The sequence below is a fragment of the Protopterus annectens genome, chromosome 2.part0 (assembly GCF_019279795.1).
Source record: "Protopterus annectens isolate FY-2018-M chromosome 2.part0, PAN1.0, whole genome shotgun sequence".
NCBI classification, from domain to species: Eukaryota; Metazoa; Chordata; order Ceratodontiformes; family Protopteridae; genus Protopterus; species Protopterus annectens.
The window spans coordinates 1,222,276,005-1,222,291,004 of NC_056728.1; the positions used below are offsets into that span (position 1 = coordinate 1,222,276,005).

General features: G+C 38.3%; 1 protein-coding gene across 2 annotated transcripts in view; it reads right to left on the reverse strand.

Annotated features, from left to right (window-relative positions):
* GABRA2 (gamma-aminobutyric acid type A receptor subunit alpha2) overlaps positions 1-15,000 on the reverse strand; it is a 1,382,295-nt gene that overhangs the window by 409,543 nt on the left and 957,752 nt on the right. For both annotated transcript variants that reach the window (XM_044061400.1, XM_044061401.1), the window contains exon 6: positions 6,469-6,612. In XM_044061400.1, the coding sequence (XP_043917335.1) occupies positions 6,469-6,612 (144 nt within the window). The remainder of the gene's footprint in view (positions 1-6,468; positions 6,613-15,000) is intronic.

Consider the following 15,000-nt stretch of genomic DNA (forward strand, 5'->3'; position numbering starts at 1 on the left):
TTTATATATTTTTAAGAACAACTTGGACACTTACTACGGGAATGACTGTTTTGGTATATTATTGCCCATGCCTGAAATATTTGTATGTATGTATGTAAGTGTTTCATCAGAATTCTGGCACTATTTTGATCCTTATCCATAGCTTAACATCACTGGGTCACATCACTCTAAAACATCTGTGATAATCATCTCAGTACTAGGAACTGTGAATCTTTTTGAAGCCCCCAACTAAGAGTTTGTTAATACAATGAAATAAACAGAGTTGCAGAAACATTAGTGTAGATAGCCTGCATTAACGAATGAGTGCCTACAAATAAATAGAGTAGATTTTCAAATGGATGAATACTGATGGAAAAGAAATTAAAAGCAGATGGACAATCTGTAAGCTGTCAGAACGCAATGGCAAATTTTATCAGGCAAATGTTTTTGCAAGACAGCAAGACACCTATACCCAGCTTGAAGTAGGCTGCGGTCCCACTTCCTGTTACATAATTGCTCTAACTCAGGGGATGTAAAAACTTGGATGCTAAGAAGTATTTAAGGACAGAATTCAAAACATTGTATACTAGGCCACAGTGATTCCATGTGCATGTCTGCCTTTCTAAAGGAAGGCTTGTGCTCTTTGACCCTGTGAAGTATGAAACTAAGGAAGTTACGTAACTCTTTACTAAATGACATTTCAAGCAATCTCACTGCAATGTTACCCAATCCACAAGGCAAGTATACATTAACAAATCACACCATTAAAACTCTGCATACTCCAATAAGAGTATAAAGTCTATTAGCAGCAGGAGCGGCCCTAGGTCAACTGGTGCTCTAGGCAAAAGGGCTTCACGGCGCCCCCCAACTCATTAACTGGTGCCCCCATCCTGGTCTATCTACACCAAATAAATACTGGAAAAGTGCCACTGCTAGACCGGCGCCCTAGGCGGCCGCCTAGTTGGCCTATGCCTAAGGCCGGCCATGATTAGCAGCCATTATCTAGAAGACAATGGATGGATTACAGAGATTACATTATCAACTTCTTCCAGATGAAAGCCTGGCACAGCTATGCATAGTGCACTTTTTTTTACTTAGGTGTGCTGGTAAACTGCCTTATGCTATACGTGCTAATGTTCTGTTTGCATAGCTACTATGCTCTAATATCCATGTGGCCATCCCCTTCAATTAGTACTGCACATTGCCTTTAACGTTAAATATGCATGTTTATGCTGCCTTGCAGTTGGTATTTGTGGGATCTGAACCTGCTTGTTCCCCACAAGTAGTTTAGGCCCTTAATTTTTTTCAAAGATATGCTTCAAGACCCCCACCTATACACCTGCAGTTCTGCTCTTCAGTGTTTTCTTATCAGAACATGTTAGTTTAGCTACATGTGAACTCTTGCAGTCTAATGCCAAACATCGAGAACAGGCTGGTGAACAGGACATTTAAATCAAGAAATTGCTCATGATACTTCAAACACTTTCATGCAGAGATAATGTTATTTACTAAAATTAAAACAGATTTTTTTTTCAGAGTCTTCTTTGTGATGTTAAGTGTCTGATTTGGGGCAGTGATCTTGGATGTGCATGTTGCAATGCTCCTCTCTTTATGATGGTTAGGACCAGGGTGTGTGTCTAGTCATTCTGATACATTTTGTTCATGAATATTCCACATCCCTGAGCTAAGTGTTTTTGGAATTTGCAGATGCCACAGTTATCTACTCATTCAGAACATTTGGCAAAAAAGTACTTTACATAAATATTTTGTGAATAATTCATCTTGCTCCCCTTTAACTGTATTATTTCAATAAATGTATACAACTAAAATATAAGTAATATATATATTATATATATATATATATATATATATATATATATATATATATATATATATATAATATATATATATTGGCTAAATTCTCATATGTTGTTGCAAATTCAGCTTTCACTTTTTGTTAAGACTGTTTAATTCCAAATTCAACTTGTATTCTTTGTTATGACTGGTTTTGTTATCTGCCTTCTTGACCTGGGGTCATGGCTGAAAAAGGGTATACAGACTACTTCAGTTACCCAGTTAACAAATGTAATAAATAAATACATAATTAAAGTGAGTCTGGCATTTAACATTTTAAGCTGATCACGGGCACATGCTGACTTTGAAGAAGCCTCACTCTGAACATCCACTATAAATTGGCTATACATTGAAATATGGCCTGCTAAAAGTCAGTCCCTATCCCTTTAAGGAGTAAGTGGAAAAATGGCTAACGCGCTAGAAAGTATGGATATTTTTGCCAGTCCATCACTAAAAGATATTTGATGTCTATGTAAAATTTATCATAATGTATTGTCTTTAAAATAACAGAAGTTTTTTTAAACTAGTATAAATTACCAAATATACAGATTAGAAAAAAGCTAACTTAAATGTCTTTTTATTATTATTTTTTTATCAGTGAATACATTATACTGGACCTTTAGATGCCAAAGAAAGTATCACTCTCAGGAAGGTGGCCACTTAGTGAACAGATTAGACAGAAGTGGTATATAAAATGCTTAAACCATAGCTTAAGATTTTGCAGCAACAATTAAATAATTCACTTTTAATTACTGTTCTGAACCTTTTAAAGGAACTGCATTATTTCTATTTCTTGTCATTATAATGTAATTTGTCATTTTTTACACCATAATGAAACATGACTGGCCATTCATAGACAGGGAAATTGCTCATCTTTTCTGTAGTTTGGTGACAATTATAAACTGCTGACCCCTCTCTCTCTTTTAGTTATGTATCAAAATATCTCAGATGTTATTGAAAGTGCAATGTAATGGTGCTGTCACAAAACACTCCTCAAAGCGTGATAACAAGTGCATACTGTAGTATGTGTAGGCATTGCCAGGCATGTTATTCATGTTCTTTACTATTTCTTCACCTACAGCTGCTGGGATCACAGTTTGCATGTGTTACCAATCCCTTGATTCCAAACTGAAGGCATTTAACTTTGTTCAGCTTGGAGATCCTACCACAGTAAGTCAAACAGATTGATGGTATGACCACATGCTTTTATAACTCTTCACAGACCTGTGATCTTTACCTGCTTTTTTCATACACAGCAGGAAATAATGATGTCAATGCAGGTAATGGCGAATATGGAATAAAAAAATGAACTTTGATGCATTAGGTATCATTATTATTTAATGTACGTGACTATACTTTAATTATATTAGTTAAACAGCTCATTATGTTTACATCTGCTAGAAAATGGGCCAGTCACATGACCAGCGGACCTTCTAATGTGAGATTTATGACATTTGTAAATGTCATAGCACCATTACATTGCACTTTCAATAACATCGGAGATATTTTGATACATAACTAAAAAACACAATACCTAATTTAATATACAAAATATTTTATTTTTTTGTAAATTAGGCCTTACAATGGCTGTAGGAAGAAAACTAAATATCATAAATATGCCAGTCTTTGACTTTGACAATAACATTCATGTTTTTTTATGTTGCTCTTTAAGATTTGTTTTTTGTTATCTATAACACACATTAAGCGTATTGTCTGTAGTGTCGCAGTAAATGCAGACAATAATGAAATACATAATCTTTTTTTTTAAGCAGAGCCCAAGTGACAGCATTTCAGAGTAATTAAGATATTTCAGAGTAATTAACATATTAGTGCCAAAATCGGACTGCATTAAGGTGGCTCCAGAAGTATAAATGACAATTTTCCTCATTCTGGAGCACTCCTGCATTTGGAAATCATCCATGTCTTAAGTTACTGGAAGTCAATTTAAAAGAAAAGACAGTACTCACTCATTAGCAGGGTTTTCTGCTTCTCATGCTTTTAGGCTCAATGGTAACTGTAGTGGAGTCTCCATATTTGACAAATAAACATCTTGACTCAAGGCAAATCCCTAGGGACTCTCAAACTGAACTCTTTGAAGTACAGATTACTCAACGTAGAGCAAATCATCATCAAATAGCTTATTACAGAACACCTTTTTTGTCCCCTGATAACCATGTAAGATTCCTCAGAGTTCTAAGTGATCTCCTATTCAAGCTCATTATTTTGGGTGACTTTAACTACCCTTCAATAAACTGGGACACTGTACCTCCAATGTAGGATATGCCCAAAAATTCCTAGACTTAACAAAAAAACTCCCTTCAGTAGATGGTAACTTAACCTACTAGAAAACATAACATTTTTTACCTGATTCTTACAAACATGGCTACCCCTTGCATTACTCCTCTGGTATTTCCTTCCCTGGTGAAGTCTAACCACAAACATACGACCCTCTCCTTTAAATTTCCAAAAGCTCCTACACTAAACCCCTACTAAATTTAAGGATACAAACATGCCAACCTCAACCTAACTGAAGAAATTTCACAATTCACTTATGACTGCACCTCTCTAGACCTTAATGCAACAGAAGCAAACTTCACTAGACATTCTATACCTGTTAAACAAATACATAGGGCTAGCAGTCCCTACCAGAACTAAGTATCATGGGAAATTCAAAAACAAACCACCCTGGTGATCCATCACTATAAATAAATTATACAACAAAATGAAAAACTCCTTAAAATATTTAGTAGAGCTAAAACACAGGATAATACTAAAAGCATTACAAAAAACATCTTAATAACACTATCAAGTTACCTATAGGAGCCCATGAACTTGTTGGCCTCTGAAGCGAACAATAAGAAAAAGCCTTTCTTTACCTATATTAGAGATCCAAAAAACATCATCCTTCACTGCTCAGAACTTATTCAGAACTAGTACTCCTAGTCTGACTCAACTAACATTGCCAATATCCTTGGAAACAAATTTAGTGACATCCCCATCCCTGAGACTACTATTCAAATCCCCAAAGTATCTAAATTCCTATTCATCTAATTATCTCTAAAGATCATTTACTGTGCTAACCAAGACAAAGTGTACTTCCTCCATGGGACTAAATGTATACGCGGCTGCATAATTAATACTGTTAAACATGCTTTTGCAGACATAATGACTTTGTTCAACTTAAGTTTAGCTACTAGTTTTGTCCCTTATAAACTACCATAAGGATAACCTTAGAACAAAAGTTGGTAACTGCAGACCTATTAGCTTAAGAATCCTAAACTGTCATAAACTAATATCAAGGATCTTGTAAGACTTGATCTCCAACAATCTGGCCTTGTGAAGGGTAAATCCTATCTTTTTAATGGCCTTGCAGTGCACATAGAGTATCTTGACCTAACTAAAGTCTTTGACACCATTCCCCATGCTGGTATCATACAAAACAAAGAGCTTTAATAATTGCCCCAATATGTGGTAAGACGAATAGCAAACTTGCTGAAAGAAAAAATTCACAATGTGAGAGTTGCAGATGTCTCATCAGAAAATATGAAAATGACTAGAGGTGGCCCACAGTGCTCAGTGCTGAGACTTTTCCTTTTTTGTATTTTCTTCTGAGATCTCCACAGAAAGAGCCAATATCTCTGGTTAAAAATCTTTGCAGATGATTATAACATAGGGGTTGTTGTTAAGTCACAGTATGATGCCCAAACCCTCAAGAATGATCTTGTCTTAGTAAACTCTAAAAATGGGACAAACTAAATGTGAAAAAGTGAAGTATTATCACTTTTTGCAAACAAACCCTCTTCTCATCAGACTGTCTAGACAACACACCTGTACAAAATGAACATGCAGTAAGGGCCCACAGTTCATGGGCTGATTGCTCCTTGTCTGTTGACTATCATGTAACAACAGCTGTCAAGATATCCTTTTATTTAGCTCAGTTAATTGTCAAAAAAATATAATATTGGCCTAAAGAGATAATCACTCCCATATTCTCAGCATTGATCAGGCTAATTATGGAGTACAGCACCCCCTTTGGGATGTATTTTATTAATCATATCAGAAAATTAGAAAGATCCTTAGGTTCCTAACCAAAAGGACTATAGACTTAAGGAATCTGAGCTATCAAGAGATGGTGGAAGTGCTATCCCTTTATTCATAGTCTTACAGACTTTTGAGGGAATAACTATCCCAAGTCATTAGAAATACAATTGTCCAGGACCCTCTGTTTCTTTGCATGTCCAAAATCTCCACCAGTACTAGACCCAGGGACCTACATCTTCATCAAAAGATAAATAAAACATGACGGAGGGGCAGATTGATAGCTCAGTACCTCACAAACCTACAATAAACTTCTCTTGTATGTTAGGCAGTGTGACTCACTCCTGCAAGTTAAGCTGTTCAACTCACTACCTTCCTTTAAACATAAGCTAGATGATTGAATGTGTATCCAAAAATTTACTCTAGGATTGACTGATATGGGGCGTGCTGCCTGAGGGATGGTACTGGCAAAGCAAGAATGTTCATGAGACTCAATGGCCTTGGAATATCTATCAATCAATGAGCCCTTATTAATTGTTCTTAAATGAAATAAAAATACATCTTAATTAAGTAAATATTTCTTATATATGTACTCACCTGTACTTGATTTAATTGTTTCTTGTGCCACAGACTGTCCTAACAAGTCATACTGGTTCAGTCTAGAGCCATCTGGAGCAACTACCACAGATGTTGATACATTGTGTGTCCAGATGTATGTCACTTCTGATGTTGTGTATGCATCTAAACATAATAAAAAATGGAGTTACTGAATAAATGCATGGATGCTTACTGACATGCATGCTGCTGCAGCATACAACACAGAAACAACATATATACGTGTGTGTGTTTCTATACATATATACATATGTGTGCATATATATATATATATATATATATATATATATACGTGCACGCACACACACACACACACATACATATATATATATATATATATTTTATATATAATATATTATTATTTTATTTGTATATATTTATACATTTATATACATACACAATGCATTATTTTGGACGCTGCTTAAACATCAAAACTAATGGCAGAAGTTATGGTTTACTACAGATATAATTCGATAATTTTGAACGTAGAATATCATACACTCATCACAAAGCTTGATCCATGTTCCACAATATAAAATATTTTATGTATCCACTTAAATAAACAATAAAATGATGAGTGCTTTCATAGTTAGTTCTTCATCTGGAAAAAGCAGTCATGCTTTTAATTTTTTTTTTTTTACACTTTGCAGGTCCTTACTTGTTGGCTTATATACTTGCACCCAATTAACCCATTCATGTTCATGGGTGGGATATGGGCTTTCCTGCCTAAGAAGTATAATTAGCACACCCATTCCCCACTGGAGAGAGACAGGTGGAAGGCAGCAGGTCAGCTCCTCCAGCTGTAAATATCCAAGCTCAGCTACATGTCACAACCATAGGGAGTATACCTCCACAAGCTGAATTTCCCAACGTGTACATGTGCACTGTGGCAGCAGATGTTCTATAAGCTTGTGCTCCATGGGTGTATCACTTAATACTCCCACTAGGTCTTACCCAAGTGGTAACCCAGAGCCTCCTTCCTTTCCTCTAGGACTCTAGGACTGGCAAGCCAGCAGCAGCCTCTCACTCACACACCCCCTTGCCAGATCTGTTGGATGTCTAAGTAGCTAACTGAACTTGGGTCTCATGGACTACAGTCAGAGTTTTATCTCTTTATACCATGGAGGTAGCTAGGATTGAAATGCTTTTAAAAGCTATACAATGTAATATCACACAACCAATAACCACTAAGCAGCCACATATTTAAATTCCCTTGCTTCTAACATTAAGTTTAAAGACACATTTCCACTGAGCCCTGGTGACTAATATGCCTCTGTTTGTAAAATACAATAAAATTACTTAGTTTTGAACAATAATGACATCCCTTGTTCTCTGATCCTGAATAACATGTTTTAAAATTTGGAAGCTAATACAGTTAAAATCAATAAATATTACTCAATGCAAAATGCATTATTCAGATTTCACTATTTATCAGTAAATAGATTATTACATGTTGTGTCATAAAATCTAATTGTATTTTCCAAATGAATGCTATCACAGAATTGACATTTTCTAAATAAATAACTCAAGTTGTACAAATATGGCATGGCCATTAGAAACATTGTATAGTCAATTGGTTTGTTTAAACACAAATTTGCAATAGGTGCAGGTACCATTCCACTTTGCTGTCTTATGTATATATTCTTTGGTGATAGTTGTGGTATCTATAGCAAGCATTTTCATTATGACGTCTGAATAGTTGCAATGTGGGCCAGAAACCCTAACTACCAAAGGATTTTTTTTTAGCGTTCGGGTTATTTTCTTCTTATATACATACATACACACAGACACACACACACACACACACACACACACATATATATATATATATATATATATATATATATATATATATATATATATATGTGTGTGTGTGTATAAATATACAAAAACAAGTAAAGTGGTACACATAAACTGTTCCTCCAAAAGTGAAAATGCGATACAAAAGAGATAAAGGAGGCTCCAGACCATGTCTGCTAAAAATGTGTAAAGATTTAATCCAAAGTGACTGCTTTCGTAGCTCAAGGCTACTTCATCAGACACCATCATACACCAAATCTACAGTTTATATACCATCAAATCAAATAATCAATCAATGAAATCATCATTAAAACTAATTAACTTAAAGGCGCATAGCTATCAATTCACTCACCTATACTAAATATTCAGACATAAAATTTACAGTATATATAAACAGAACATACATCATACACCTCTAATTCATTCATCTATCTAAAGGGTTTTGAGAATGCATATATACAACATTGAATATAATATATATATATATATATATATATATATAGATAGATAGATATATATATATATATATATATATATATATATATATAAATATAAAAACATCAATATTCTGAGTTAATTCATGCTTCTAAAAAGCAAAGCTGGTATGTATATGGCTGAATACACCTAAACACTATTTTCTAATGCCTCTGTCCATTAACACTGGTTTGATACAGATTTTGTCATTAATACCCTTACCCATATTCGCCTGTAACCTAATAATCCATTCAAGTTCCTTGACTTCAATTTTATTCCTAACCGCTCCTCCTCTAATACTAGGGACAATCATATCTATAACTAAGAACTTGAATTTATATTCATTACCATATACCATGGTATGCTTTGCCAAGGCATTGGTATTTATTCTCCTGGAAATATAAAGATGTTCTCTCATGCAATCACGTAATCTATGTGTCGTCATACCAATATAAAAACAGCCACATAATACGCAAGTGGCTAAATACACTAGACTGACTGTATTACAGTTTGCTGTTAGTCTAAATGTGTACATTTTCCCTGTATCTGGGTGTATAAACCTACCTGTGCTATCAAGGGAACCACAGTACTTACACTTACCACATGGGAACATACCATATTTCATTCCAACTTCAAACTTAGCTAATTCACGACCAGTTTGTGGTCCACACAATAGCCTTTTCAGACTCTTTTTATTCTTCTATATATATATATCCAGGTCTTTCTCATACAATTCCCTTCACCCTATCATCTGCACATAGAATATTCCAATTTTTATCAAAGATATGTTGTAGCAACTGAGTGTTACTGGAGTACGTAATAGGTATTCTCAGAGTGTTACATCTCTGCTTTGATACTACAGAAGGGGCTTTCTGTTTAGAGAACTAGGGTAAAATATCTACCTCTCTTCTATTGGTGACATCTACTGTTGCTTGATGGATTTCATTCTCCCTATAATCTCTCTACAGAAATCTATCTTTTATCTCTATGAACTCTCGTTCAAAGTTGGCATCATTAGTTACTAATCTGGAGGTTCTCATGCCCTGTCCCCTAACCACATTTCTAAAAATGTGTTTGGGGTGCATACTTTGTCTATGTAGATAGGAGTTTTTGTAGCACTCCTTCCTATATATCTCTGTATCAAATTAGTTATTAATTCTCTGTACAATTTTGACATCTAAAAAGTCAATTGCAAACAATGAGCTATTCATCGTAAATTTCAAAAATTGTGTGCTATTACCTAACCTAATAAAGAAGGGGGTGAAGGTGTCAATGTCACCATCCCACAGCATAAAAAGGTCATTCACAAACTTTCTATAGAAACCAAGTCTGCCCTGTACCTCTGTAATCAGATATTGCTCTTCCCACGCTGACAGGGCAATGCTGATGTAGCTATTGCACAGGGTGTAACCATAGCTACTCCATCCATTTATCTGTATATAGTACTGTTGAAAACAAACACATCGTTTTCCAGGATAAGTTCCATTAGCATAGCTAAAAAGTCAATAAATTGATTATCATCGGTCCAATCCTTCAATAAATACTGCTTAAATAATTCTATCCCCATTCTATTGGGAATCATAGTGAAAAGGGATTGGACATCCAGGGTGATCATTAACCACTTTCTGTTTAGATTTACACATTCAACAAACTCATGCAAATCTCATAAAAATTGCTTAGGAGCTAGGATTAAATGTTTTGAATGCAACCAGTGGGGTCATGTGGCATACAGGTGTCCATGGAGGCAAGGTGGGGAACCAAAGGTGAGGGAGCCAGTAAGTGGGAAACACAAAATGCCAATAGTAGGATGTCTTGAGACAACATGGGTACTAAACTACCATCCTGCAGATGTCCTGAGAGGGAAGTATTTGGATGAGGCAGTACCATGTGCTTATGCAGTTACACACAGTGAGGCTAGGAGACAAGCATGTGGGTCTGGTAGCCTGGGGGAGACCCAGACAGACTGCATACTTGCAGTCAGGACTGCTGAGGTGGTTACTTCAGGAAGGTAGCTATGCTGTAGCAGTGAGACTGAAGGTGAGCCACAGCTCCTTGTGGGTACTGATGTTCCCTTGGACAGGGTAAATGCAAAGGTAGAGGTGAGTAGAAGTACCCAGGCTGACAGTGAGGCACCGCTGTCAGAGGATGCCAGACTTCCTGTGGAAGGGGAGCTGGGAAGGGTTACAAGGAGAGAGTTGACACAGGCTCAGCTCTCAGACCCTACACTGCAAGGACTGATCAGGTAGCTAGGAAGGCACCTGATACTCAAGGAAAGGGGGAATCTGTATACTGGGACAAAGGGTTACTATACAGAGAGTTGACTCCTGAGGGAGGGCTAGAAGGTGAGAGAGTACAGCAGTTGGTAGTGCCTAGAGCCTACCGTCTGGCACTTCTTGCCATAGCCCATGATATTCCCTTTGCAGGTCATATGGACATAAAACGTACAAAGAGGCATATTATGCAGAACTTCTATCGGCCTGGAATTTCCAGAGATGTAACAGGGTACTGCAGGACCTGTGAACAGTGCCAAAAGGTAGGTAAGGCAGGAGACAAGGTAAGAGCTCCTTTGATGCCTTTGCCTGTGATTGAGGAGCCATTTCAGAGGGTAGCTATGGATAGTGTGGGTCCTCTGAGTACCCCAAGTTCCACAGGGAAAAAGTATATCCTAGTGGTAGTGGATTATGCTACACAATACTTTGAGGCACTGGCTTTGTCCTCCATTGAGGCAGAGAAGGTGGCAAATACTTTGGTAGAGATTTTCAGCTGGGTGGGTTTCCCAAAAGAAATACTGTCCGACAGAGGTGCCGATTTCATGTCAGACCTGCTGGCTTGTCTGTGGAAGTCCTGTGGGGTGAAGCACATGAAGACCACCCCCTACCATCCCCAGACTAATGGTCTTGTTGACAGGTTAAACTCTACAATCAAGTCCATGCTACGGGCATTTGCAGATCAGTTTAAGAGGGAGTGCGACAAATATTTGCCCCGTCTGTTGTTTGCTTACAGAGTGGTTCCCCAGGAATCCACAGGTTTTTCACCCTATGAGTTGCTGTATGGGCACAGGGTGAGGGGACCTCTAGATTTAATTTGAGATGAGTAGGAAGGTGAGTGTAAGTCTCACAAGGAGTCTATTATGGCACATGTCCTAAACTTCAGGACAAGGCTCAGGGAACTCATGGACTTGGCCCAGGAGAATCCGGCAGAAGCCCAACAACAGAAGAAGGTGTGGTATGACAGGAATGCTCAAGCTAGAGAGTATGCTGTGGGGCAGCAGGTAATGGTTCTCATTCCTGTCAGACACAACAAGCTGAAAGCAGCTTGGAAGGGACCCTACAAGCTGGTAAGAAAGGTAAGTGATGTTAACTACATGGTGGACCTGCTAGGCAGATGGCAGGGGCACAAATTGTACCATGTTAACATGATGAAACCTTACAATGATAGGGAGGCCATTGTGCTGAGCATTTGCAGCGGATTGAAGGAGGAGTCTTAAGGAGGTCTGGTGACTGATGTCCTCAGTAAGGCTCGGGCTGACACCTCAGTGGAAGGGGTAGCAATGTCCCAGCAGCTATCTCCTACCCAGGTTCGACAAATCCGAGCAGTGTTGCAAGACTTTGGGGACATGTTCACTGGGAAACCAGGGTGCACTCACCTGGTGCAGCACCAGGTGGATACAGGACCCCAAAGGCCTGTTAGGCAGGCCCCTTATAGGGTGCCTGAGAGAGTCAGACAGACTCTGAATGAAGAGGTACAGGAGATGTTGGAACTAGAGGTGATTCAAGAGTCCAACAGTCCCTGAGCCTCCCCAGTGTTGCTGGTGCCAAAGAAAGATAGCAGCATCAGGTTCTGTGTGGATTACAGGAAATTAAATAGTCACACAGAGTTGGATGCTTATCCCATGCCTAGGACGATGAGGACCTAGAGCAGCTGGCTGGGGCTAAGTATTTTATAACCACTGATCTTACCAAGGGTTACTGGCAGGTGCACTTGACTCCCAGTGCTACAGAGAAGTCAGCCTTTGTGACTAATTTTGGCTTGTATGAGTTCACAAAGATGCCCTTTGGGGTGAAGAATGCCCCAGTGACTTTCCAGAGGCTGGTAGATTATATCCTAGCAGCAGCAGGAGGTTTTGCTCTTGCTTACCTAGATGATGTTGCCATCTACAGCCATTCTTGGCCACAGCACCTTCAGCATGTCAGGGAGGTGCTGAGCAGACTACAGAGGGCAGGGTTGACCATTAAGCCGAACAAATGTCAGGTGGGTATGGCAGAGGTCTCCTACCTAGGACACAGAGTGGGGAGTGGTAAGATAATGCCAGAACCTGCCAAAGTGGAAGCCATTCAGGCATGGCTTGCACCTGTTACTAAAAAACAGGTGAGGGAATTTTTAGGGACAGCAGGGTACTACAGAAAGTTCTTCCCCAGTTATAGTACCATAGCTGCTCCCCTCACAGACCTGACAAGGAAAAACAGGCCAGATAAGGTAGTGTGGACCCCAGCATGTGAGCATGTATTTCAGAAGCTTAAAGAAGCTTTGGTAGGACCCCCTGTGTTAGCCAGTCCAGATTACAGCAAATAATTTGTTGTGCAAGTGGATGCTTCGAACCATGGGGTGGGTGCTATACTTAGCCAGATTTCTTCAGAGGGGAAAGAGCACCCAGTGGTTTGTCTCAGTCATAGGCTCCTTCCCAGGGAGGAATGCTATGCAGCTGTAGAAAAGGAATGTCTAGCCATAGTATGGGCACTGCAGAAACGTCAGCCTTAACTGTGGAGTCTTTTGGCTTAACTGTATGGAAGAAAATTCACTGTTATGACAGATCACAACCCTCTAGCATGGTTAAACAGAGCCATTCAGCAAATTGCCAAGTTGCTAAGATGGAGCCTGGGGTTGCAAGCATATGATATGTCAGTGCAGCACCGCAGTGGGAGTACCAATGCCAATGCAGATGGGCTGTCAAGACAGGGAATGGGGTGAGGTACACTCAGATAGACCTAACCCTCTCACTTGAAAAACTAGCTTGAGTTTTCCAGGGTGGGAGAGATGTGAGGACTGGTAGAGAAGGGGTGAAGGCTGCCAGCCTAGTCAAATAGAATTTGATACATAATTTGTAAGTATAAATATAAAATACAGGTTTGTTTCTTAAATGAAAGAAAACACCGTAAGATGTGAACTTCAAGATTGTAACAACATTGCCATCTGCTGTAAGGAAAACTAAGCCAAACATTTCAAATGTTATTTGAAATTAAAATTATGTTTTGTATGTTATTTGAAGTTAGAATTTGGAGTTGATGAGTCTGGAGTAAGCATCCTGCCTATTGTTTTAAGGCTAAAGTTAATGACCAGAATTTACATATGGAATGTCCTTTATTGCTCTAAGTGTAAAAGAATGTAAATACAGTTTTGGTGTGGCCTGGGAACCAGGAAAGTGTAAACAAATGATGTAATGTTTTATCAGAACTACAGTTTCAACTTAAACAGTGAGAACCAGAGATTATTGAGCATTTTTGTCTTGATATCCAACCTCAGCACTGCCTGTTGTCTTAAGTAAGTTATATTAGAAATGTGTTTTCTTGTAGAAATAGCTAGGACTATAAAGATTAGACTAAGTGCTTTTCTGTTATGTCAGAACTGTACTACTGATTTATTTTAAGTTTCTGTGTGATCTCAGAACACTTGAATAACACTGAGATGTAGTAGTATTGTCTTGTGTTTTTAGCATTTATTATTAAATCTTTTTAAAACTTCTTAACTGTGGCTGGTTTATGTAGATATAAGTTAATCTCTAGAGTACATTGCATATTTACAGAGTTTACTGTCTAAACCATTCCTATAGCTTTAGCCCTGGGCTATACTACCAATTGGATAATAATATTGCACAGTAATAATTGGACACCCTTTCAAGGGCCTTTGGGTAGCTGATAATTATTAGCGGGTGTTCACAGTTATTACTACTGTATAGTCTGGGTAAAGGGGCACACCTGAAGAATCTGTGTCAGCCTTTTGCAGGAGTGTCTGTGAAGTTGTATAAATACTTATCTCAAAGTGTGTGTGTATGTCAGCTACTTGGGTAGGGACACGAAGCAATGGTTGGACAGAGAGGGTACTGGAGGTTAGCTTACCAGCTAGGCTGAGATCTGGACCCTATAGCTGTGTCAGTGTGGAGTCTTATTGGGGACCTGGGGAGCAAGGGAGCAACCAGTTCCAGACTGACTGTGATCTCTGCATGCACTTAAGGGAAATTGTACT